Source organism: Pinus tabuliformis, chromosome 6 (genome assembly GCF_031772625.1).
Source record: "Pinus tabuliformis cultivar Carrire ecotype Pingquan chromosome 6, CPIR1, whole genome shotgun sequence".
NCBI lineage: Eukaryota > Viridiplantae > Streptophyta > Pinopsida > Pinales > Pinaceae > Pinus > Pinus tabuliformis.
The window spans coordinates 689,238,861-689,266,397 of record NC_142292.1 but is presented as its reverse complement, the minus strand read 5'-3'; the positions used below and the strand labels follow the sequence as shown (position 1 = coordinate 689,266,397).

The 27,537-nt window shown below is 35.1% G+C and overlaps 1 protein-coding gene and 1 long non-coding RNA gene across 3 annotated transcripts; both read right to left on the bottom strand.

Moving 5' to 3' along the window:
- Window positions 1-17,155: 17,155 nt before the first annotated feature.
- Window positions 17,156-17,598, bottom strand: LOC149260523 (17.4 kDa class III heat shock protein-like). The gene is made up of 2 exons (XM_089459816.1): window positions 17,425-17,598; window positions 17,156-17,335 (listed from the first exon to the last, which is right to left on the bottom strand). Exons 1-2 carry the CDS (start codon window positions 17,596-17,598, stop codon window positions 17,156-17,158), a joined length of 354 nt encoding a protein of 117 aa, XP_089315942.1.
- Window positions 17,599-19,289: 1,691 nt separating this feature from the next.
- On the bottom strand, window positions 19,290-20,346 carry LOC149260522 (uncharacterized). Of its 2 annotated transcripts, XR_016248286.1 has the most exons (4): window positions 20,215-20,346; window positions 20,074-20,119; window positions 19,666-19,918; window positions 19,290-19,569 (listed from the first exon to the last, which is right to left on the bottom strand). It is a non-coding gene; the product is annotated as an uncharacterized LOC149260522 (long non-coding RNA). The 2 variants fall into 2 exon arrangements; XR_016248287.1 differs by lacking the exon at window positions 20,215-20,346 and having other exon boundaries at window positions 20,074-20,192.
- Between the last annotated feature and the right edge of the window lie 7,191 nt (window positions 20,347-27,537).

The window sequence follows — 27,537 nt, the reverse complement described above, 5'->3', positions numbered from 1 at the left end:
TAGCATATTCTGTGTAGCAGAAAGTTGCAGGCAGAGTTCGGTGAACACTCAGAGAGAAACATGAGAAAGAGGATCATAGTGGACCTATGAAATAGTTCGAAGAACCAAAGGATGTTCTGGATAGACTGTGTTAAATAGCACATCCGAAGTCAAGCTCAGGAGATAGTTGCGCACTGGAAGGACCATAACCCTTGAAAACCGAAAACCACAAAGAAACATTGAAAAGTGGTGTTAAAACTAAGTAAAGGGAAAAACTAGAAGTGAAGAAATGATGAACAACACCCATTGTATCATGAAGATCAATGGCCAGGATCCAATCACAGAGGAGACGGAGGAATATCGCATCAGCGATTTTTAAACGGTGAAAGCGGATTTCGTGCAGTCTCAAAACCCTAAGTGGTATTGAGCACGGTGCACTTTATTCCATTAATAGTTCAACACGTGGCAGTGAGGAGGAGAGTCGAAACCGCTTAATCGGCAGTTAATCTTCGTGTAAGTTTTCCGGTCGAGAACTTTGTGGACTGTCAGATTTGTCACAAGTTAATCGATGGCGGAGGATCAACGATTGGTTTCATTGATTGGATGTAACGTCAACCATCAGATCATGATCCTAATCCACTGTTGAGATGTAATCGCATATTGCAAGGTTAGGAGCTGAAGGGTGGTGCGATAACCAATATCCGATAGCGATAGTCGTTGGTCAGAGGTCGGGTGTTTCAGAGATCAGAGCAATAGTGCGGGAGGACTTCGTATTAATAGACCCAACGAAATTTATGAACGCGGGTGTAAAACATTTGAAGTTTGGCCTTATATGGTTTGGAGTGGAGTTGTAATGTATTTCCTTTGTATTTCTATAAAGTGTTATGCTGACGTTTTAATGCAAAAGTGTTATTAAAACATTCTGATAGTTGAATATTGGAGTTAAAAGGGGTGATGAGCCATATATGTGGTGTGACAGTGAGGACTGCGATGAGCGATTGCGATAAAGGTAATTCTTGATAATTGTGCAAAAGTCAAGGATCAGTGGAAAAGTTATGATTTATGTGCTTTTTTTGTGTCATCCATTATAAAGGGTTTATAATGGATTAAAGCTCCCATAGAAGGGTTTTACAATTAAGTCCAATTATAACCCAAAGTTAAAAAGGCGGTTTTCTATATATGTGCGGAATAAGGATTTAACAAAGTTTTATGAGGGGTGATCGAGTCCGAATGAAAAAGTAAATGAAGGGTTAGACTATGGGGTTAAGAATAAATGTTTCCATATGAATTCTAAAGAAAAGGGCATTAACCATCACCATTATTGAAGATTTTACATGGTAGGTCATTATAAATTCTTGGGGAAAATGGTTTATGCATAGGTCTATATGCATACTATGGGTAAAGCAGGGGTAACCCTGTGTCATTTAGTATCAGAGCTTAACAAAGGAATTATGTGTGAAAGTTTCTTTGAAAGAATTTAGAACAAAAATATGTGGAAAGATGTGTATGCAGGTAAGGGAGATCAGAATGTAATCTGAGAGTTAAGCAACCAGAGTAATGTTGGGTGATTGGAACATAAAGAATCCACAACAATGTCTTGAAGAATGGAGATTCACTCGGATGTGAAGAGTCGATGGAGACTGCTTGAGAAAACATGTAGGTATTGTTTTATTTAACTATGATTTGAGTTTAGCTGGATAAAGAAATAGATTGAAGATTGATAGTTGTAGCTAATGAAGTATCTCAACAAAATAAGATCAAGTCTTAAGAACCAGTAATGAAAGAAACTGTTCATGATTTCTGAGTGGAAGAAAACTCAGCAAAGGAGAAATTGTTGCTGATAGTTAAGCTTCACCAAGATAAAACTAGAAGATTGGAAGAAAGAATCAGATTCTAAATTTGATTGACAGTGGCTGAATATTGAAAATTTGTGGAGTGGAAGCATAAAGATCTGCTGAGACAGATTTACAGAAATGGTGAGATCCTGAAGGTAGGTGAAGGTATGCAAATTTGTCTAATGATTAGTAGATATTGAATGAATGATATTTAGAGCAGGATTATAGTAGTTAAACTGTAAGAAGGACTTTGTAAGTTCTTGAAGTAACAGAGCTTGAAGATACAACTGAAGGCTAGTGAAAAGGATAGTCCATTCAAAAGTGTAGGTGAATGGGAGGAGAAGATTGGATAGAGATCTTGAAGGTGAGAATAATTGTTTTTTTATTTTATTTTTGGATTTGAAGATTGGAAAGTTGTAGTCTTTGCATTGATGTAAAAGTATTATTACAACACCCAAAGGAAATTCCACAAAGGCGGTGGGTAGAATTGTTAAGAGATAAAGGAAGCTCGTAAGAGTTTCTAAGTGAAAGCAGAAATGTGGCAGAACCTTGAGGAATTCCAACAGAGATTGGATAAAGAGGACAATTGTGTTCTTGGAAAGTACAGATGAGTTGAAGCCTAGAAGGAGCAAAAGAATTGCTCAAAGGAGGTTCCAGAGATAGAGAACCACTTTCTTGCCAAAAGACTGAGTGAGGAGAGCTTGGTGAGGTAAGTGGTAGCAGGGAGAACTTGCTGTTGTATAGGCTTTAGTGTAGCTCACTGTGAGGAGTGAGGAACTCATAGAGATGGAGAGGATGATGACTAGTGATAGTTGTAATAGAGGTTCTGAAAGAAATCACAACCAAGGACAGAAGAAAGGAGATGCCAAGGAAAATGGCATATAGAGACAATTAAGTAAAGAAGAATATGAGGGGGAGAAGGCTGAGATAGAATTTCAGCTTGAAGTATTAATGGAAATGATGCAGGAAATGAAGCAGACTAGAAATATGGTTATGTCATGAGAAAGAATGTGAAGTGGCAGAGGCTACAAGAGAAGCGAAATCAACAGGTGAATATGCAGTTAATAAAGGAGATAAGGGAACTTGAATAGATTATAGAGAAGCTCAAAAGAGTTTAGCTACAAAAAAAGGAAGATGATGAAGAAGATGTTGAAGTTTCAATATGTGAACCAGAACGTGGACCATAGCTTTTTGAAATTGATGAAGAGATAGAGGAGTTGAATCATATGAATGATTCAAAGTAGCCAGAAGACTTGACGACTGAAGCATCAAATGAGACTGAGAGGTCCTGTATTTTTAAAATTAATGCTTTGTGTATGATTGCAGGTTTGGAAGAAGATAGGCAGTCTTTTAAAATTGTCAAAAACATGAAAAAATACCTTCTAGAAGATGAAAGTTTTGAAGCAGAATATGACAAGGAGACTGGAAAAGAATTAGTTTGCTACAGTGGACAAGTGCTGAAAGACATCACTGAAACAAATGATGAGAAGGAGAGACTAGATGACAGTCTCAAGAGTTCTTTGAGTTTGAATCAGCATATTGATATGTTAACAGAAGAAGAGGGATCCGAGTAGCATACTGCAGTGTTGCCAAAGGAAGAAGAGGTGGATAGCCAAATGAAAGAAGAAGAGGAAGGACATCTACTAAAGGATGTTAAGAAAGCTTTAGCAGAGGAAGAAGGACCATGTGATGATGGATCAATAGCAAATTAAGAAATAGGAGATTGTGGAAATTTCCAAAGTTCACTCCAAGTAAAATCATTGAGTTATATAGAGAATTAGACTTTCAAAGGAGGAAGTTAGAAAAGTAGAGGATAAATGTTCAGGATAAATTGCTGAAGAAGGATGACAAAGAAGTTGTCATAAATAATATCAAGAATAAGTTGATAGGTGTAGAAAATAGAAGCAGGAAATTATTCTGAAGGACAATATAGCAGCAACTGAAAAGGTGCAAAATAATAGTAAAGAAGAGGGTAAGGATGAAAAGGAGGCGATCAGAATAAGAGAACAACAAGCAAGAAAAGAGAGGAGTAACAACAAGAGGAAGACATCAGCAGACTATGACAGCAGGGCAAGTGGAGCGTTGCATCATAAGGTATGGAGACCTAGAGAACATCAGTAGACAACAACGAAAATAAAACAATGGACAAGCAAAGACAAGTTACAAAATAAAGTCTGGGATCCAGGAGGAAACAATTATCCAGACTTATGACCAAGTGGTCATAAATTTTCTTACTTGGGGAGTCTGATAGGAGCATTCAGCTCAACATTATCATTGTATTCTAGTAGACATAGGGGGTCTTGTGTTTCAAGGAAGTTGGTTTCCTAAGTATTGAATTAATGTAATTATTAATGTTTTGAATGGTTTTAATGAGAATAGGAATTAATTGAATATTGTGAGGCATAACTGTAAATGTTCTCGAATGTAGGAGAACGTGAGAGATTTAGGATAGTTGAGTGATGACAGGATTGAGAATTGATTGTAAATCTTAGATGAGAAGTGAGTTCATGATTTTGTGGATTAAGGAGAATCCTTACGAATGAGGAATAGATTTAGGAATTTGGTTGAGGAGTTTATGGATCTAAACCAGAAATTGGTTTTAGAATCCCTTTGTATAAATGCAAGCCAAAAAGGCATAGACAGGGGTGGAGAGGTTGGATAGGTTAGATAGATAGCAGATTGGAGTGTTTGTAAGCCTACGGGCAGATAATGAATAGAGGCCATTAAATTAGAATATTAGGCTGAGGAGAGATAGAGAGTCTCATTATGTAATTGTTGTTGATGTATATATATATATATGCACAGAGATTTAATTCTAATTTAAATGTGTTATCTAATATTGAATGATGAATTAATGAATTAGCATATTCTGTGTAGCAGAGAGTTGCAGGTGGAGTTCAGCGAACACACAAAGGGAGGCATGAGAAAGAGGATCATAGTGGACCTTTGAGATGGTTCGAAGAACCAAAGGATGTTCTGGAGAGACTGTGTTAGATAACACATGCAAAGTCAAGCTCAGGAGAGAGTCATGCAGTGGAAGGACCAGAACCATTGAAAACCAAAAACCAGAGAGAAACATTGAAAGGTGGCATTAAAACTAAGTAAAGGGAAAAAGAGAAGTGAAGAAACAATGAATAGTACCCATTGGATCTTGAAGATCAACGACTAGGATCCAATCGCAAAGGAGATGGAGGAATATCACATCGATGGTTTTTAAATAGTGAAAGTGGATTTCTAGCTGTCTCAAAACCGTAAGTGTTATTGAGCATGGCACTCCCAATTCCATTAAGAATTCGACACGTGGTAGCGAGGAGGAGAGATGAAGCCACTTATCGGGTAGTTAATCTACGCGTAAGTTGTTCGGGTGAGAACTTTGTGGACAGTCAGATCTGTTGCATGTTAATCGACGACGAAGGATCAACGATTGGCTTCGTTGATTAGATGTGATTTCAACCGTCGGATTGCAAACTTGATTGCCGGTTGAGATGTAATTGCATATTGCAAGGTTAGGAGTTGAAGAGCAGTGCGATAGCCGATAGCTGATAGTGATAGTCACTGACCAGAGGTCAAGCGTTTTGAAGATTGAAGCAATAGTGTAGGAGGACTTGGTATTAACAGACCCAACGACATTTATGAATGTAAGTTTAAAACATTTTAAGTTTGGCCTTATATGGTTTGGAGCGGAGTTGTAATGTATTTCCTTTGTGTTTCTATAAAGTGTTATGTCGAGGGTTTTAATGCAAAAGTGTGATTTAAACGTTTCGATAGTTGAATATCAGAGTCGAAAGGGGTGATGAGGCATATATGTGGTGTAACCACGAGGACTGTGATGAGCGATTACGATAAAGGTAATTGTCGATAACTGTGTAAAAGCTAAGGATCGGTGGAAAACGTATAATTTATGTGGTTTTTGTGTGTCATCCATTATAAAGGGTTTATAATGGATTAAAGCTCCAACAGAAGGGTTTTACAGTTAAGTCCAATTATAACCCAAAGTTAAAAACGGATTTTTGTATATATGTGCAGAATAAGGATTTAAAAAAGGTTTATGAGGGGTGATTGAGTCCCGATGAAAACGTAAACAAAGGGTTGGACTATGGGGTTAATGAATAAATGTTTCCATATGAATTCTAAAGAAAAGGGCCTTAACCATCACCATTGTTGAAGATTTGACCTGGCAGGTCATTATAAATACCTGGGGAAAATGCTTTATGCATAGGTTTATATGCATACTGTGGGGAAAGCAGGGGTAACCCTGCATCAAAATTGATTCACAATCTTAGTTTTCCCATAGGATTGATAGGATTGAGAGTGATAAGAAGAATTATGATCCAATTGATTACCCAGTTAATAAAATAAAGCAATCCAAAATTTACAACTTAATCTTAAATTTTGCATTAAAAAAGTGGATCTCCATCGCTTGTAGTAATCCATTAAAAAAATGGATCTCCATTGCTTGTAGTAATCATGATTCACAATCTTAGATTTCCTTGAGAGTGATAAGAATAATTATGAACCAATTGATTACAAAATTAATAAAATAACTCAATCCAAATTTTTCCATTAAAATGTTGATCTCCATCCAATATCTCAATCCAAAATTTTCCATTAATAGGTGGATCTCCATCGCTTGAATTAATCTATCTTGAGACTCCTTGTCACTTTTGTGTGATGTAGATAAAATATAGGAGTACATTGTGAGTCGATCAATTGCTACCATGGTAATATCATTTCCTTCCAACTTGTGTTTTTATACAATAAAATAAATTAAAATTTATAACACACCTATGTTCCTATATTTCGATGTTTAAATATTGACTATTTTTAAATAATTAAATACGGTAATACTTATGTTCCCTATAATTTTCTTTTTAAACATTAGCTTTTTAAACTTTCAACTATTTTCTTATATTTTATTTTTTTAGCATTTTGATTTTAAACCTGATTATTTTTAGATAAATAAACGGATTATTTTTGAGAAATAAATATAACATACATATGTTCCCCATATTTTTCTTTTAAAAATTGCTTTTTAAACATGACTATTTTTAGATATTTAAATGATAACACACATATGTTCCCTATATTTTTCTTTTTAAAGATTTACTTTTTAAACTTGATTATTTTTAGATAATTAAACGGTAACACACATATGTTCCTATATTTTTCCTTTTAAATATTTTCTTTCTAAACATCTTTAAATATTTTCTTTTTAAACATAACAATTTTTAGATATTTATGAAGTGACACACATGTGTTCCCTATATTTTGCTTTTTAAACTTTTGTTTAATTTTTTTTTTCTAAACCTGACTACTTTTACATAATTAAAAATTTTCTTTTTTAACATGACTACTTTTAGATAATTAAAATTTGTAACAGATGTTTCCTATATTTTGCATTTTAAATATGTTCTATTTTTAGATCGTAACACATATGTTTCTTATATTTCTCATTTTAATAATATTGAAATATTATTAACTATTTTTGGATATTGAACTATTACTAAATTAAAGTGCTATAGAAACCATCACGCGACTTTTGTGAAGAACTTAATTTTTTTTTTTTTAAATTGACTATTTTTAAATATTGAACAATTATTGGGTTGAATAGCTATAAGCCATCATCGCACTTTTGTGATCATATTGTATTTTTGCTTTTCAAACGTGGACTATTTTTAAATATTAATTAACTTATATTTTTCTTTTTTAAAAATTGACTATTTTTAAATATTGAACAATTATTGGATTGAAAGGCTATAAGCCATCATCGCACTTTTGTTACATCTTATATGTTTGCTTGTTTGTTTTTTAAATGTGGTTTGTGATGATCTTATATGTTTTTTAAATGTGGTTTGTGATGATCTTATATGTTTGATTTTTAAACGTAGATTATTTATATATTTTCTTTTCTTTTTAAACGTAGACTATTTTTAAATATTATTGGATTGAATGGCTATAAGCTATCACAAAAGTTGGATGATCTTATTGACCTTTTTTAAATATTGAACAATTATTGGATTGAATGGCTATAAGCCATCATCACACATCTATGATATGCGTTGATCTAATAATTTTATTATATTTTTCTTTTTAAAGATTGACTATATTTTTTTTAAATATTGAGTAGTATAAATTGACTACTTTTAGATATAGATATTGAACTATTATTGGATTAATTTTATTATATTTTTCAATTTTATTATATCGTTTTTTTTAAAGATTGAGTAATTTTAATATAAACCTTGAATGATTATTGGATTGAATGGCTATAGAATCCATTATTTTGTAATGATCTAATAATTTTATTATTATTTTAATTATAAATAAAAAGTTTAGAAAAATTTAGGAAATATCACTAGAGATTTTGAATACTTCTTGCTAGCTTGTGAAAAGTTGTTGGTGGTTAAAGTCCACACGTTGGAACATCCCTAAAAGTCTCCTAAAAGCCTCTTAAAAATTACTAAGAGAAAATAATTAAAAATATTAACATATGAAAACGAAATACTAGATTAATTACATAATTAGAGAAAAACATGATGTAGAGTCCAATAAAGTACAATGGGAAATAAAAACATAAACAAAAAAAAAAAAAAAAAAAAAAAAATTGGGAAAAAACTTAAGCAAAAAGGCCAAAGGAAAAATTCCGCAAAGGCACTACTAAAAATATTATGGGAAAGAAATCTATAAAATAAACTCCATAGGAACCATAGAAGTTGTTGGTCCTTATGGGAAGAAGTTGTTGCTGGGGAACTATTGAAAGGGCATGTTTTAAAGAAAAATAAAGATTCTTTTTTGAAAATAAACTAAAAAAAATCCTAATCGACAAATTGGCAAACCTTAAAACAAGAGTCAAATAAAAATAGACCTTAAAGAAAAACACTATATTAGATTAACTAGAGTCTACTAAAAATAGACCTTAAAGAAAGACATTATATTAGATTAATTACTTAGTTAGAGAAAGACATAATGTAGGTTGAAATAAAAACATAAAAGAAGAATTTTTTTTTGAAAAAAAACACAAACAAAAAGGCCAAAGGAAAAATTTAGCAGAGACACTACTAAAAATATGATGGGAAGGAAATCTATAAAATAAACTCCATAGGAAACAAAGAGGTTGTTGGTACTTATGGGAAAGAAATCTATAAAATAAACTCCATAGGAACTAAAGAGGTTGTTGGTAGTTATGGGAAGAAGATGTTGCTAGGGAACTATAGAACGACATGTTTTAAAAACATGATGTAGGGTGGAATAAAGTACAATGGGAAATAAAACATAAAAGAAGATTTTTTTTGGAAAAAAACTAAACAAAAAGGCCAAAGGAAAAATTTAGCAGAGACAGTACTAAAAATATGATGGGAAAGAAATCTATAAAATAAACTCCATCGGAACCAAAGAGGTTGTTGGTCGTTATGGGAAGAAGATGTTGCTAGGGAGCTATTGAAAAGCATGTTTTAAAGAAAAATAAAGATTTTTTTTGAAAAAAAACATAAAAAAAAAAATCCTAATCAAAAAATTGTCAGACCTTAAAACTAGAGTCTACCAGACCTAATTGGCAAACCTTAAAACAAGAGTCTACTAAAAATAAACCTTAAAGAAAGACCCTAATAAAATATATGTTGAAAAAGAAATATATAAAATAAACTACATAGAAACCAAAGAGGTTGTTGGGTCTTATGGGATGAATATATTTGGTCCTTATGGGATGAAGACCTTGCCTAATCAAAAGGTTAGCAGTCTGACCAAACAACTAGCAAACCTTAAAGCAAGATATTACTAAGAATATGTTGGGAAAGAAATCTATAAAATAAACTACATAGGAACCAAAGAGTTAGTAGACCTTAAAGCAAGACATTACTAAAAATATGTTGGGAAAGAAATCTATAAAATAAACTACGTAAGAACCAAAGAGTTAGTCGAACTTAAAGAAAGACATTACTAGAAATATGCTCGGAAAGAAATCTATAAAACAAACTACATAGGAACCAAAGAGGTTGTTTGTCCTTATGAGATGAAAATCTTTGGGATGAAGAACATATTGGTCCATAGGAGATGAAAATATTTGGTCCTTATGGGATGAAAGACCTTAACGAAAGACACTACTAAAAATATATGTTGGAAAGGAAATCTATAAAGTAAACTACCTAGAAACCAAAGAGGTTGTTGGTCTAAAAATATATGTTGGGAAGGAAATCTATAAAATAAACTACCTAGAAACCAAAGAGGTTGTTGGTGGGTTGTTGGTCCTTATGGGATGAAGACCTTTCCTGATAAAAAAAGTTAGGCGGTCTGATAAAAAATTTAGTAGACCTTAAAGGAAGACATAACTAATTATGTTTGGAAAGAAATCTATAAAATAAACTACAAATAAAAAGATTGTTGGTCCTTATGAGATGAAAATATTTGGGAATAAGAAGGTTGTTGTTCCTTATGAGATGAAAATATTTGGGATGAAGATCTTGTTGGTCCTTATGAGAAAATCTTTGGATTAATATCTTTGGGATGAAGATCTTTGGTCCTTATCGCTGAAAATATAAAGCGATCTTCGGTCCTTATGGATGAATATATAAATATCGGTCCTTATGGATGAAGATATAAAGATCTTATATGGATGAAGATATAAAGGTCTTAGATCGGGGAACTATTGGACATAGTTCATGGTTGGATGGAATCTGTGGAATCGGGGGACATAGTTCATGGTTGGATGGAATCTCTAAAGATATAAAGATCTTATATGCATGAAGATATAAAGGTCTTAGCTCGGGGAACTATTGGACATAGTTCATGGTTGGATGGAATCTGTGGAATCGGGGGACATAGTTCATGGTTGGATGGAATCTCTGGATGGAATCTGTGAGGAATCGGGGGACATAGTTCATGGTTGGATGGAATTTGTGGAATTGTATGAATGGAATCTGTGAATATTCCCAAAATGTGATTTTTATATTCCCAAAATGTCATTATTATCAAATATGTGAATATTCCCAAAATGTGATTATTATCTTAAAATCTTATTATCTTAAAATCTAAGTTTATGATTGGATGGAATTTGTGGAACTATACGGATGGAATCTATGGAATTGGAATGAGTTATTGAATATGTAATTTGTGGAATTGGAATGAATTATTGAATATTCCCAAAATATGATTTATTCTATTCTATTATATGTATATTTATGAATTTTCTTAAGTTAAAAAATTATTGCTTGAAGATCTATAGGATAAATTCAACCTATACGATAAATTTCACTTGAATAAGTAATTATTGCATGTTATATAATTAATGTCAGAAAAGTATTTTAGTATTTTAATTAAAGCAAGACATGCATAAATTACCGCTATAGCTTATATGATTGTATAAGTTGAAAAGGAAATAAAGGTCGAATTCTTCTTACATGCATGATTTAAAATATATACGTGTAATTTCCAAAGTAAATAGGAAAAAAGTAAGAACTTAGTTTAAGTAACTAAGAAGGAATTAAATGAAAGGAAATCGTGCATGCATATATAAGAAGTTCGCATTTGTGTGATCACCACTGATGGAAATTGAATCAAAATGGTATAGATATAATACAATACATATGATTGAACAATATTCATGAATTGCTTTGGAAACTTGAATTAGAATAAAAAAGAGATTAGATATATTGGGATTTTGAATATAAACGATCCTTTCATAAGTCTATGATAGAGAGATATGAGATAGCTACCACAAGAGATGATTAGAGATGACTTTTCCACATACATAATAATAAATGACATGCAAGGATATATAATAGTAAAGGAAGTCTATGATAGAGAGATATGAGATAGCTACCATAAGAAATGATTAGAGATGACTTTTCCACATACATAATAATAAATGACATGCAAGGATATATAATAGTAAAGGAGGTGTCGATGGGTACGAATTTACTTCGATAAAAAGGGTATATTTTATATTTTATATAAATCTAGAAAATACCATCTGAATGTGTCAATTATTACATGCATGAAAAATGAAAGAAGGCTTATGCCGTAAGACAAATTAAATATGAAGGTCGATGTTTGAATTTTAGAATAACTGCATGATGGTTAAATATTATATATATCACCTATACTAGTATAAAAATTAGATTCTAAAAGTTTGGTTGGAGTTAATGATAAATAAGATTGGCTGGAATTAATGATAAACAAGTAGGGCTGCATCGCAGCAAGTCCCTGCTATGCGGGAGCTTCAAGATGAGGAAGGAGTAGCCAAATACAATCTAAGACCAATACAATCTAAGGCTAACAGACAGTTGGGCTTTAAGACCAATGACCAACAGATAGTCAGCTTTTAAATTCATGTATTTTGTGTAATATTCTTAGTGTCATGTGACTTAGTTCCATGGGAATCAAAGCAGTGACCTGCACAGGTCGTAAAAGTATGTTTGTGTAAAGGATCCTCAAAGCAACGAATGTAGTTGAAACTAATGTTCAATTGAGCAAAGAGGGAGAAGGTGGTGAAAGAATTTCCAAGCATATAAATCTCATTAAAAAACATACTTCAGCAGACAATTACCATTTCCAAGTCTAATACACTAATAATTCTATGGCTTTGCTACAATCACGAGATTCTGAGATTCTGTAAACATACAGATCTTTGATCTTAATTTAGGAAAATAGGCTTTGCTACAATCATGAGATTCTGTAAACATACAGATCTTTGATCTTAATTTAGGAAAATAACATGCGCATAATGTAGCCACTCCTAATGGTCATGATCGAAGCCAAAGGCCAAGTAGCATGCACCCCAGGAGCTATGATAGTCTAATGAATCTGGTTAGCCTAAAAGCATGGGAATATCACAGTATAAAAGGCCACGATGAACACGATCAGGTCTAGGTCGAAGCCACAACTAGCTTCAAAATAAAATATAAAGCCTGCAAGCCACCTTATCCATTTCATCACAGAAAGGGCGAGAAAGAAATTCGGGCATATTCACTGGATCATAGAAAGCAGCCTTGAAAAATCACAGTCCAAAATCTACATGCCACCTTCAGTAAGCATATGCATTTCATGATAGAAATTTGAAGAAGACATTCTAACATGTGTTGAATTGTAGAAGGTAGCCCTAGTGAATTGTAGAAGGCAGCCCTCGCGAGTAGAAGCGAAAGACCGCCTCTATGGTACTTGTGGTGCAATAAATGGGCGAGGAAGACATTCTGACATATTCACTAATTGGATATAGATGCAAACTAGAAGTGACACTCTTGCTTGAAAGGAATGAGCATGCTTGCCTAAAAGAGTGACAAAACTAAGCCCTCATCTTGCAAAAAGAATGCTGGAAGATGCAACCATACCATGTAGCTCAGAGCCAATCTAGAGATCTAAAGTCTTTAAATTCCATAGATGTGTGTTCAATGCACAACGACAACTAGAGGTGAAAAGAATACACAACCAAAAAGACACGAAAGAGTGAAGACTATTGAAGACAGTTGCCAATTCAACAAATTAATGATTATGTGAAAAGGTTAATAGAAAGAACCACTCCGAAGAACAATCCCTTAGAGCCACAACTGGAAAAGGTCATCCACAAGCCTATTGTGCCAACTCAGGAGATGTTGCAACATCTATTGAAGTTTTGGGCTTGTAGAAAGTACCAGGAAGGACAGATAAAACTGCTTGAATTTGAATTTGGGTGCTTTAGGAAAACTAGCATCTATTGTATATCGATGTTATGATAGAGCTACTCACTTTGGCATTGAGCAGATTGGGCCACCCCACTGAATAGTTTGATCTAAGTCTAAATCTATTTTCATTTTAAATTTTGTAATTATTTTTTCATGATAAAGTAGAATGTAAAATAAATTGTAATTTGTTTCAGTAAGACCAAAATCAACTTAGAATTTTGAAACATTTCAAAACAATGCACCAGTTTCAGTAATACATAAATCGAGGGCTGTCGAATAATATAATATGCCCTACAATATTTAACATCAGAATAAATTAACCTCTCCCCCATATTGACACTTACCCATAAAATGAATATATCAACCAAATGGTCATTGGTGAGTGCGATTGTTGCACCCTATAATATAATGTTAACAACACTACAATATATCAATCCGTAATATCAAAATATAAGGGCTAGTAGTACTTGAACTCAGCAAACCTTCAAATTGAATGTGAAGAAATTAAAATATAAAATCTTGTACAATTTTAACCAGAATGAATCAAGCCAACACCAGCTCTGAAAGGAAATATACAAATCTGACAATAAAAAATAGGAATGCTTCAAAAATGGAATTTGAAAATTCAATTACAAACTTGGAAACGTGAGAAATTGAGGCAGCGGCCTATCTGCAGAAACAAAGGTACCATGAAAGACTGGAATTCATAAGATTTCGTTATTTCTATAACTTCCTCCAGTTCTCCCAGGAACAAAACTTCCTTTTGGATATTTGTGACATGCCAATACCTTAGTAGACCCCTAATAACAGTATCCACTAATGTCAAATCCTTTTCCACAAAATGAGTGATACAATATGATAGTTGTTGATGATAGAGAGCAAAGCATTTAGGCTTATGCAGAGGCAAAAGAGCTCTGCTTAAAAAGAGTTTATGTTCCTCTTTTAGAGGTAATGCAAAACCATTTATTATATATTGCAACAAGAGTTCATACACTATCTGCAAATGTGGCCATGCACGATCCACACTTTCATGTCCAAGATGGAGGCAAGGAACAAAAAAGATTTGAAGTAAACATTTTGGCAATCTCCCCCTGAACTCTTTCTATGAGTGTGCCTGCTCCATACTGAACATAGTCAACAAGCTCCAGTAAGGTTTGCTGCTTGATCTCGTTCTCTGCAATATTTTCTTTAGGGTTTGAGAAATCATATTGGAGACAACAAATATTCAATTTTTTAATCAAGAGATCCTGTCTTTCAAAATAAGGAACATCTCTCAACAATGGAAAATTTGCAGTGGGGCTTAGACTACCATTGGAAGAATGTTCACAGTTGAAATGAAAGCCTTTGTCCTTAAAAAAAACGCAGTTCTGTCATTTCAAAAGCAAATCTCGACAGCACAAAATTCAAGTCAACAATAAATTGCTCACATTACCAACACCAAACTAACCATAAGAAGGGTATAGAAGCCCCAACGTGCATGTTGCTAGCCCAAAATCACACAACTGCAATAGAAATAGTCACATGAGCACTATATACCAAAGATCTGAACATTATTGAATAACTGACTTGCACAAGAAGGGTATAGAAGCCCCAGCGTGCATGTTGCTAGCCCAAAATCACACAACTGCAATAGAAATAGTCACATGAGCACTATATACAAAAGATCTAACATTATTGAATGTGGAATCCATATGCAAGTTGCATCAAAAATAGATCTTTTGAACATTATTGAATGTAGAATCCATATGCAGATTGCAACAGAAATAGATCTGACAAATACATGGTTTCTCACCAGTATATGCAAACTAACTGTTACATTACCTTAGCTGTTTTCCAAGAGGATAAAAGAATGTTTCACATCAAATCATCAGTAATCAGACTTCTTATTCTCAGACCAACAGAAAATAAAATGCCCAAAAGAAGATGAATTCTAGACATAACAGGACCATGAAAATGGTATGACAAACTTCTACCGTTAAACAATAAGCAGCTTTCTTTCTTTTCATTCCAACAGAAAATAAATGCCCAAAAGAAGAATAACTACAGGTATAACAGTACCATGAAGATGGTAATCCGAACCATCAAAACACTCATCAGAGTTGTTTATTTTCAGCCCAACAGAAACTAAAATGCCCAAAAGAAGAGTTCTTATGTTCAAATAATAATAAAGACAGATATAACAATACCATGAAGATGGTATTCCAAGCTTCCACCAGATATGAACTTGTAGACCAGAGAAAGGCCTAGGCGATCAATGCAGTAACCTAACAAAGGAACCACATGACGATTCTTCAAACTGCCAGCAATGTGAAGCTCTCTGCAGAATGCCTTGTCTGATTCGTTATCATCACACTCCAGCCTTTTCACAGCAATCAGTTTCCCAAACCTCAGCCTGCCTCTGTAAACGCAGCTGTGAGCTACCCTCCCCAGCACTGGCCATTCTGCTCATCAAGGTTGGTAGGCCCGACATTCAGTGCCTTGAGTTCAAACCGTCCAGAAACTAATAAATAAGAAACTAAAAATATTTTCTACATTATTACAGAGTAAATTACCTGGCAGGTCTACAATATATGAATAAGTTGCAGAGACATGGAATCCACTGCCAAATGTCGGAATGAACCAAGCCGAGGTTAAGGAGGGCAAAAGTAGGAATGAACCAAGCCGAGGTTAAGGAGGGCAAAGTTTTGATAAATGGAATGATGAGAGACATGGCGCTCATGGTAGGTCCCACATAGCATTTTGTGTAGGATGATTTCTATGTTATGTCCACAATGGTTACATACAAATAAAATGATGGTTAACTGTAATATATAGAATTTGCATGGGCTACGCGTGTCCTACTGCCTCACCACCAGAGGTGTAACGAAAGAACAAGTGCCTTCAGAGAAACTCAGCTGCCAAACACACAACTTTTCACAAAGGATGGACTGGGAGTAGCCGTGACCATGCCTCATGTCTCACCACGTCTCACCACCCCAGTAAACCCTGCACTGCAGGAGGGAGTTAAAAGCTTAGGTCTGTGCTGCGATAAATCGATTGTATTGACATTTGATAGCTATTTATAAACAGTTTGAAAACTGAGATGAACGTACCTCAAGAGGCAAGAACTGCGGTTAGAACGCTGGATGTGATCTCTCCCATATCCCGAATCAATCGATAAAGGGTCAATCTGTATGCTTAGGAGGCTGGACAGGATAGGAAGGGCTTTCCTACTGTCATCACTGTTGCACCTTCGCCAATGCCAGTTTGAGCGCTCTTTCCGCAACAAGAACAGCAGGTACTTTGTCATCCCAGTCTGACCTGTCAACCACACCTGGAACCGGGACAACATATGTCCTTGTAGGATATGCATATGGATCTCTATCTGCGCCTGGATATGCTGTAAGTGATGGTGGTGAATCTGGAGCCGTACAAAGGGAAGTAGCGGGCTATGGGACCAGGGCAACCAGATCTGTTACTTGAACAAGGCATTAGTTTAGCTCGCATCAACAGATAGTCAGATTTCAAGCGCTTCACCAGCCTTACGAGGAGCAAGCCCAACACTAGCGTGATGAGGAGCCAGCCCAACCCTGCTTGACGAGGAGCCATAACCAGCTAAAGTACCTCTCCTTGGTTAAAGAGTATCGCTAACGCTCGAATAGCTTTATGAATAGTCTAGACCAGCATCTCTTAATTCGGCTCCGGTCTCAGTTAATTCGGCTCCTGAACGAAGCGAGGCCAGCGAAATGCCCTGAATCGACGATAGCGAGATACATAGCCCGAGTAATCTCCCTTTGTTCTTGTTCCAAAGCGTGTTCCCTCGACCGCGTCGCGCTTCCGCTTGACTCCCTGGCATTCTATCACCAGCAACGTCTCCTCTTCCACATACACCTTCAAAAAAATAAACCCTCCCTGTCACTAAAATGAAACCCTAATCAAGAAACCCACCCTGCTCACTGGATTTAATTTTCGCCATTTACCTGAATGTCGGACTTGGTAAGGCCCGGAACGTCAGCGTAGAACACATACTCCTTGGGCGTTTCTTCGATGTCCACCGCTACGCCCTTGTTCTCCTCATGGTGATGGCCATATAACCACTCGGACGGAATTTTGATCCGCTCCAGCTCTTCCGGGAAGTGCAACAGAGGGCTCATGGCCAGAGCACGATCCAGGTAACTCTTTATCGCTCAAATCTCAATCTGAATTACCAAATTCCATAGAAAATACGTTACACTCAACTAATTTCCCCAAAAAATTGCCATAAAGTTATTCAAACCCCCCTAGCTGCCATTAAAAGACTCTACAGAAGCTTAAACCCTGCAACCAAAAATGTTAAACCCTACGAACAAGAATGCAAAGCAGTGTATAATAGACTTACAGGCAGTTACAGCAGCGTGCAACCCTACGAACAAGAATGCAAAGCAGTGTATAATAGACTTACCCAATGGAAAAAATAGAATGGATTACAGGCAGTTACAGCAGCGTGCAGACATCGACAAAGCAAATTCAACTGAAGGCACCTCCTGGCACTCCGCCATGCACGAAGAGCACGGACAGCAGAACACCTGCCTGCCAGTGTGCCAAAACAGCAGAACACCTGCCTGCCAATATGCCAAAACTGAAACTGCAAATAGTTCACACTGCCAAACTAATCTTAAGTAATGTTAACATTAATCTATGAAATTGCCTGACGGTCACCAATAATAAAGACGGCAAAGGAAGATAGCTCCGGCCTCTCTCGCCTCGGGAAGAGGCCAAATAAGATGGCAAAGCTGAAGAGTTTGGTTATCCTCGCACGACGCATCTGAAGACTTTGCTTTAACCACCGTAATCACCGAAATAACGCTTCAAACTAATGCTAAATCAACCAATTTCGATTACTATAGTCCCTGGCCATTGCCAGATGGCAAGGACTAATAAGATTCGACAATATTAGAGTCTCTATATATACGAGTATGTATGCGTAGAGGTAGACAACGATTAATTAGAAGGAAAAGAACCAAATTATTTATGTAAGTAACATTTATTGATTTTTATTTGTATGTCTATCGAAAGTATAATTGTTTATTTTACTATAATCATGATAGTAGAAAGTAGAAAAAGAATGAAATAAATATCCAATCTCTTATAGCATGTACATTTAACATTCGAACCTGTTGTCCGTCTGCTAGTACGGACAAAAGAAATATGTAGTGAGAGTATAAGAAAACTGGAATCGAAGTTTATCCGTAAACCAATATTAAGAACAAAGGTTAATGAGTTATATCGTTTATTAAAGAAATTTTGTAACGTATATGGAACTTAATATTTGAATACTGTATGAATAGTAGAGGTAAGAAAAAGAGAACAGTACAGATATAAATATTTTATATAATTGATGAATAATTCTCTCGACCTCACTTGAGAGAGATTATAGAAACTTGAAGCAATAATGAGTTATTACTGGTACATGTGCATACGGAAATTAAATGGATAAATTTTATAAATGTCATAATTAAGTGCGAGCGTGGAGGTAGTGCAGGATGGCCACAAGGTTTAATAGCCATGAACTGAACGAACAATTCAAGGGCGAGATGCCAAATACTTATGTTGCAAAGGTCTAATTTGGAAAGTGACTTAATTCGATTACTTGAAAGAAAGCACAAAAGATTAGAGAAACTAAAGAGACAAAGTTACTATAACTATTGATCAAAGACATCCTAAAAATTATATGACAACCAAACTCGACATTAATCAAAACAATGATTCTATATTCACCTCATTAGAAAGAAAAATATTCAGTCATATTGTAATGAACAGAATAGTATATATATATATATATATATATATAAAATTCGAGCGTATATCATACAAAAATGCCAGAGCGATAATATTCCATTTAATAAGAAATAAATTTACTAGCGTCGTAATTGGCAAGTTGACCCATGTAGGGTAAATACAGTAAAAGCAATAAGCTTATGAAAACCCTGGTTAGGTTTTGAAAAACAAGATGTCAAGAAATTGCTAAGCCTAGCTTAGGCATGGTAATGGACGAATAGGAAGCCAACCTGTAACACAATAACGCTGGAATCAGAGTGTTGAAAAAGGGAAGTCAGAAACTCCTGGAAGAAACTGTGTCTCCATACCTACAATAAAAGTGACGAGTTAAATTAGAAACCCTCGATGATGAAAAACTGAGAAGGAAATTACAGAAAGTACACATGAATACGGTATCATATTACCTATAGAGTATCGGTTCGGTTGCTACTCCAAACCCTCCATGTAACGAAATTTAAAGAATTAAACCCTGTCCTTGTGAACCCATTTAAAAGTAAGAAGAAATTATAGAGATTTGAAGCGAGAATTTCGCTGGATAAAATCAAAGAAAACCCAAGTGTATATTTCAGAAGCTCGCGCTCAGTAACCGGACGAAAGTCATCCAAGTAAGATGATTGTCCTTCCATGGGCGGAAACTCTCCATAAATTCAATAGACGCTGAAAACCCAACAAAATCCCATGTTTATGTAACGTATATATAAACCATAATGATGGTTAAAGTAAAAGAATAGGCAACTTCCTTAGAAGCTGTTTCTTTATACAATGTAAATTGGTAGGGATTCCATGAAATATGCGGAAGAATCAAATCATACCCTGGCCATTTCGGTGCCAACTTGGTAATCTCGTTCTCTCCAAATCCTAGAATAAAAACTATGACTGTGAATAGCCAAATTAAACCCCAACCTATAAGAATTTATATAGGGAATTAGCCATGGAACTTAATCCAATATTACCTTTATAACTACATGTGAAACTAGAAATCCGAAAGGAGAGTCCCACACCTCCACGCTACGTTGCTGGAGAATTCAGGCCGGAAATAATTGTGCTGCCCTGGACTTCCGTGTGACACGTTCTCAAAAGTTAGATGGAGTAATAATTACATCCATGTCGGCCCCAGGGTAAAGGTGGTTCCAAGATTAGCCCACATGAATTATATTAGTCATAACCTTCAACATTTTAAAATAATATGGAAAAGAAATAAAGAAGTGCGAATGAGTATTGTATTGAACCATAAATGGTCTATGGTATGTGCTTGGAGACATTTATATAGTGCGAGTCATATAGTTGATATGGACTATTTTTCTTACTGCGGATATCTTAATTAATAACATATGAGTGTGTATCAAGCTTGATACATCGAAAGGGACAACATCAAAGAGGAAATTATGCACATACAAACAACCGCACTTAATAATAGCAATGTTACAAGGAGTTAAAATTAGAAAAAGATATTGGTTTTTTGTTTATTTGTGTGAAAAAAAGGTATCTTACAAAATATTTTCCTAGTTTTGGCTTGGTATAGCTAATGGTCGTAGGATCCTTAGGTCTTATTTTTTTTCCCATACTTTCTTGGTAGAATACATATCTGGCTACAAAATTTTGAATATAATATATAATAATTTCCTAAATAAAATCTTTCTTGATTTTTCTTTACGTTTTTTATGTTTTGGATAATCTAGAATGTCTTTTTTTTGAAGAAGTGTTCATTTCCAAAAGTATTTGAGTAGTAAAATATTACGTAAATACATTATATTTTAATGACAAAATTAATTATAGGCTTTCACACAAATTTTCTTGATGCATTTCTTTCCTTATATAGTTGTGTAACAATATTCCGTACTTTTTATTATTTCTTCCATTTTATCATTTAGTTTTCCACCTAATTAAATTGTGCAACGGAAATAACATATTGTAAAAGCTCTATATCTTTTTCTTCCCTTGAAATTGCATCTACTCTCTGTTGGAAATAATATTGAGAGGGGGTGGGCAGGGGGGAGGTGGGGGGATCAGTATTATCAAATAACACAAATTTTCATTTTCATACTCAGATACATATACGCTACTTCAGTGAAGGGAACCTGCATCTACATGCAACTGTGTCTAATGCAACTAGCGTATATCCAATAAACTTATGATTCAGTTAATCCATTAAATGTTGCTCTTTGGTTAGTGCATCAGAACTTCTATTAACCATATGAACAGTAAACAGGTGTAGTAAAATAGAACAGATCATCACACACAAGAAGCACACATGAACACCATGATGTAAGGTGGAAACCCAATGTGGGTGAAAACCACCTGCTGCAAGTCATTTCTATTTTCCTTCAATAAGAAACTTCTTTTTACAATATTTCTGTACTGGTGCAGTCCTATACCAGTACACATGCTTCTACCTATAGAAGGCTACAACCTTCCCTCATTTTCCAGCTTCTCCTAGAAGGGAGTTGCAACCCCCTTAGCTCTTGTACTAGCCGATCCTTTTACTAGTACGTAGGTGCCAGCCTACTAAATGCTCCAACCTTCACTCGTTTTCCAGCTGCTACTGGAAGGGAGCTGCCACCCCCTTAGCTCTTGTACTAGCCGATGTACTAGTACGTAGGTGCAGACCTACAGAAGGCTACAACCTTTTCTTTCTTCCTCCAGGTACCACGTTTCATAAATTTTCAGACTGGATACTCCTAAAGCACAACACCATAATCTGAAGGCCACGTTTCATCCAATTTTCATACTGGACCCATCAATATCATTGAAGCACACAATCAATCAGCACTAGCATCATCAATCTCTGAATCACCCAATACTGAAACCTTGTTAACAAACTGCAATCACCAGAACACAGAACTCTGCAACAATGGTCAGATCTAACTGTATCATAAAAAATCATGCATCAGAGTGCATATGCTACTTGGAAGATTCGAACCAACGTGTATATGCAACTTCACCAAAGCGAACCAGTGTATATGTCATTAATTACTTACTTATGTCTTCGCTGCACTTCCTGACTTCAGACATAACCAGATCATTACATATACAGGGATAATATGCATGTTAGCAACCAGATCTAGTCCATTAGATCACATAAAGATGATCCTGATCCATTATAGATGTCATCCATCAACACTAAAGCTAAACATAATCAACCAATCTGAATATGTAGAATACTGACACCAGTAAATAGTCACCAGAACTTAGACTTTGCATCAACTACCAAAACCACCTGTAACTTCAAATATCATAGTGTATATGGTATATGCTACTTAGATGTATATAACCTGCATACGTACGTGCTTTTATCAAAGTCAACCAACATATACATCTGTAAATATTCATTCATGAGTTGCAGCTATTTCAAACTTAAGTTAGACCCAAATCAGAACATTACATGAGTCAGTATACAGATCTAGAATAAGCATAATCAAACCATTTGATCCCAATTTATCCATAGATCTTGTTCTCCATCAACTAGTGAGATTCCTCCTTAGCTCAGATCAAGCAAAGAATCTTGAACCCATAACCTACATACTGGATCTCATAGTTCATAAGATATTCACAACTTTCTCAATGCCTTTGCCTAATGATCCTCTTCTCCTTTTATAGTCTTAGGCCTTACTTAATACCATGGTCCAAAACCATTTAGAACCAATACTAGGGACCCAGTACCTAGGTTCAACACTTTGGACACAATACCAAGGACCAAATACCAAAATACCACGGACCAAATACCACAGACCCAAAACTTAGTTTTCCGACATGTATGCGCCTTTCCTTGCATGAAATTGCATGTGTACGATATACGCACCTTTGAATATAGTGATCCTGCATGTATACACTACTTTGTATATAGCGAACCTGCATATATACTTTTCTTTCTTCATTCTTTGTAGTTTGATCATCAATTCTTTGCTACTGACCTACTGCACTATGATCTGTCATCTGTGTGAGTTTCCATCAAGGACAACACTTGTATCATAATGCCAATAATCTCCCCCTTTGGACTTTATGGCAAAGCTAACTTGCCATACTGAGAATTGTCATCTTAATGAGTTGTCATTGTTCATTACATCTGAACTAATTCCTTTGAGCTGTCCTGCATCCCATGTATTCTGTCACATCTAATATCTCTTCTGTAGATTCATCTAGTTATATATAAGTGAGTTGTTCTTCTACAAGGGGTTGCTATCAAGTACAACACATGCATCATAATGCCAACACTCTCTCTTTTTTTACATATAATTTCAAAGTCATAAACTAGTGTCTTTGTGACCATTTTGTTTCTTCTAAGGATAAGTACTTTTCATGATGTACTTCAAACTATCATAATATATTTTTATATTGAATTACTTTACTAATTGGTAATGGTGTATTTTCATGACCACATGTACTATGGCTAAAATTTCATTATCATAAATGTATTTTGATAAGCTTTCAAATTGAAAATGTAAAACGAACAGATCCATCATAGTCACCTTTTATTTCCATTGTAATCATGAAAGACTCTATGGATTAGTATGTGGAATACTTCTAAATTTGACATCTCTATGATTTTTTTGGGTACAATTTTTTTTTTTTCATTTATAGAATAATTGACTCGTTTATAGTATTTCTGCTAAACCTTACACGTATTCTTAAAGAAATTCCTTCTCTATTTAGGTTCTTATGATGTCTGCATTTCATGTTTAAGAAACACACTTTGAAAAGTAAATAACCTTATTACTACTTAAGAGATATTACATTTTCAACAAAAATGGTTGCCTCATGTATGTGTGTGAGCTATGTTCTATATTTCTTTAGCTCTTATTCTTGCATGATGCTTCTATGAACATTTAGATGCCTTATGGCCTTGTACTCCATATTTGTAGCAAGTAGTAATATGGTTACATTTTCCTATTTTGAATATTTAAGCTCTTACAGTGCCACTTTCTCCTTCTATTCCTTGGATACAATTTATTTGATGTTTATATTCATTTCCTTTAATACTACCTACTCTGCCTCTTCATCTGCATCAAAGTTTCCATTGTGATTTCTTTCCAGTACCCTCTTCCACCTTCATGACAATTTGGTAGGATTTATGCACGTTTCTAAATAAATGTGTGCTCATATAATATTAAATATGATATGTTAATCTATTCTCATATCTATCAACTCTTTGAAAATTTACTTATTTAATCCATGACCTGAGTGAGATCTCTAAAAATTCCTCCATGCATTCATGAAAAATCATCTCTTTCTTCTTGAAGTTCTGTACTTTCTTACACAAACTCCATTAGTAATCAATAGACATTTCTCCTTTATTTTTATCAATGTCTTTCTCCAAGTTCTAATCTTCTCTAGTTTTTGGTTTACTCTATGCTTATGTAACATATCCTTAGCATTTTTTACTAAAATACATTTTGATCTACCTTATCAAATCAACAAGAATAGTATCCTTTAAATTACAATTATAGCATACAACCTCAACCCTTGTTCCACCTCTATATTTCATAAATAATATTAAACTAAAAGTTCGATCCACTTCCTCATCATCTCTCCCTTATTCAATTTCATCTCATGGCTTAATGTTTTCTTCAACATCCTAGAGTATTCTATTTTCCATATCCTCTACTATCCCCAATTCCTCCAATTCTTTCTCCCTAGGACATCCTCATGTTCATTCTTCTCTATGTGGTTGGATTCCTATTTTTATAGACATTTTTGGGCATTACAACCCCAAGCATAAATGTCCATAAACCAAGGGCTCCTAAGTCCCTAAAAGTGTTGTTCCAACCCCTAAATGAACAAGGCCAACTTATTACAGCTTCTCCCAGAAGTTCTCCATGAAAAACTACTCAGAACTGGTCAAAACTGGATCATTTCACCTGCTACATAGGCAAAGTGCGTAGCATCTCACCTAAGTACACATAGTGGGTGTGTTGCATTTCAAAAAGCCCTTCTACTGCGTGCGATGGGCGAGAAGCGACAAATGGCAGTGTCAATCCACGAGGTGGAGAAGCATGGAATCTTCCAGAAACTTCTCCTGTGACACTTGCCTCTCTGAATTCGACTAGGGATGAGTAAGAGATCATCAATCTCCAAGTGGAAGCAAGAACTATCAGAGGGAAGACACTAATCAAATCACAAGCTGAATCATCTCCCTTGCAGACATCTATATATGGATCCCTCATCCCAGAGATCCGGAGGCTGGAATTTTGCATCTTGTAAGGAATTGTTGTTAGTTTCTTAAGGCAACATCATAGTGTTGGGTGATCTAAGCTTTTCATGAGGTGAAGAAGGGCTTACTTGCTGAGAGGATGATACTGGGTCAGAACAACTGGTTCTAACTCTCTTGGCTCTTTCTTGATTATCAATAAAGCTATTCAAGTTTTCCTCCATACTCTGGTGTGATTTATGTTTTGTGCATTTGTATGGTCAATTTACATCTGATCCTAGATTGTTTATGATAATAGATCCATGTTCTCGTATAGTGTTATGCTACTATGATTCTGCAGGTACTCTGTGAAGCTGGGTATACAAGAGAACGAGTAGCAAAGGACTATCAGAAGAGAGAGGAATCGAACAAGGAACCAAGCGCAAGACAGAGTTTGGTCTCCTATATTCTTCCCTCATCTATCTTTCATAAAGGAAAACGAAAGTAGCTTTACTTTGTTTGTTTCTAAGGTAGCTACCAGCCTTAGTGGGATTAACAGTTCTGCATAGACACTTTTCCCTATAACACCTATACATTGTGTAGTGGCATTTATATTAATTTATATCTATAGGTCTTATCTATGATTGGTTTCTCACAACTTGTACTCCAAAAATTCCATTTAAAACTTGGAAAATATAAGTCCTACTTTTCCTTGGTGTGCTTATCAATTCTAGAATGAGTATGTTCCTATTAGTTAGGAGTTTATTGAGGTCTAGTTGGTTGAGAGATTCTCTCCAACTAGTTATATTCCTAGATTTGTGTGTGGTTGATATATTTACTCAACCAAGCAATTGTATGTCCAAAATAAATTAGCTATCTCAAAACATAACTTAATGTATTTATATCGTATTATTATTTTCATGTAAATACAATTTGGAATGAATTTAAAAATATTTGTTCATATCAGAGCCCATGAGGGCCTGGGACTTAGCTCCTCCTAGGCTGAGGGAAATAAGAAAACTATGTGTCATGGGTGTTGCTACTCGTAGTGTTTACTTTAGAGTCTTGGTAAACCCAATGTTATCTTTGATGAGTTGTTAACTGTCGTTGTTGCTTTGCGATACGTGATTTGGTAGCGTTGAAGGATGACCCTAGTCTCAAAAATTGACAGTTGTGTTGTTCCTTATGCATAGAGGACAAATGATCTGAGCATGGAAAACCATTGCTGATCTGTGCATGGTTATTGGTATGTTGAGTCCATCGGTGGAGCCTGTGCCTCATTTAATGAGAGTCATTGCTACCTGCGTAGAGAGGTATTGTGACTTGTTGATTTTTCTGTTTATAGAGATAGTCTTTGAGTGATCCAAGTTGTTGGAGGTGTGATGATCTAGTGTCGACTATGGCATTTATTCTTCCACATACACACTAATTAGTAATAATTGAAATTTCCTCATTCATTCCTTCCTTCACTCATTTTTCTGCCTTGTCTATCTCGATTAGGATCCATTTTCTCCATTGGATTTGGATGAAAAGGAGGAGAAAGACAAGGTTTACATTATTTTCATGAACTCAAACTCTGGAACTCTAGATTCATCTTGTTGGATTGTTGTGCTCAATTGGTTGAATCCCTTAAACCCTTGGGATTTCATGTTGACGCTGATCTCTGTTGTATGTCAATTACTTTTTGTTGTATCCCGCGAGTAGCTATGAGACTGATCGGCATGGAGCATGACATATATTGACATTAGAAGGCTATAGATTCGATTTTGTTTATCGAGTGAGCATGGATACTCAATTGGGGAGTTGTGTTGTGGAGTAGCATGAGTAAGTTGTCAATTTTGCAACACGTCGTGAGGTTGTTGTCGAAGTTTACGGGTCCAAGCCATAAGGATTGTGTTTTTGGCCTAGGGAAATGATTGTGAGAGGTGTGCGTTGGCAATGAAGGTTATGAGAAAACCTGTCATAGAGAAAAAGAGTGATGGATTGAAGAGAGCATGCATGGAAAGAGAAATATTGTCTGGGATTTGGCATCCATCTTTGCTTGAGTTCATGGCGCACGTGGAAAATGATATGATTGTTTCCTTTCTTATGGATTATTTCCCTGGAGGATATCTCATTGTGGTCAATTATCTCCAGGATGAGAAGATACCTT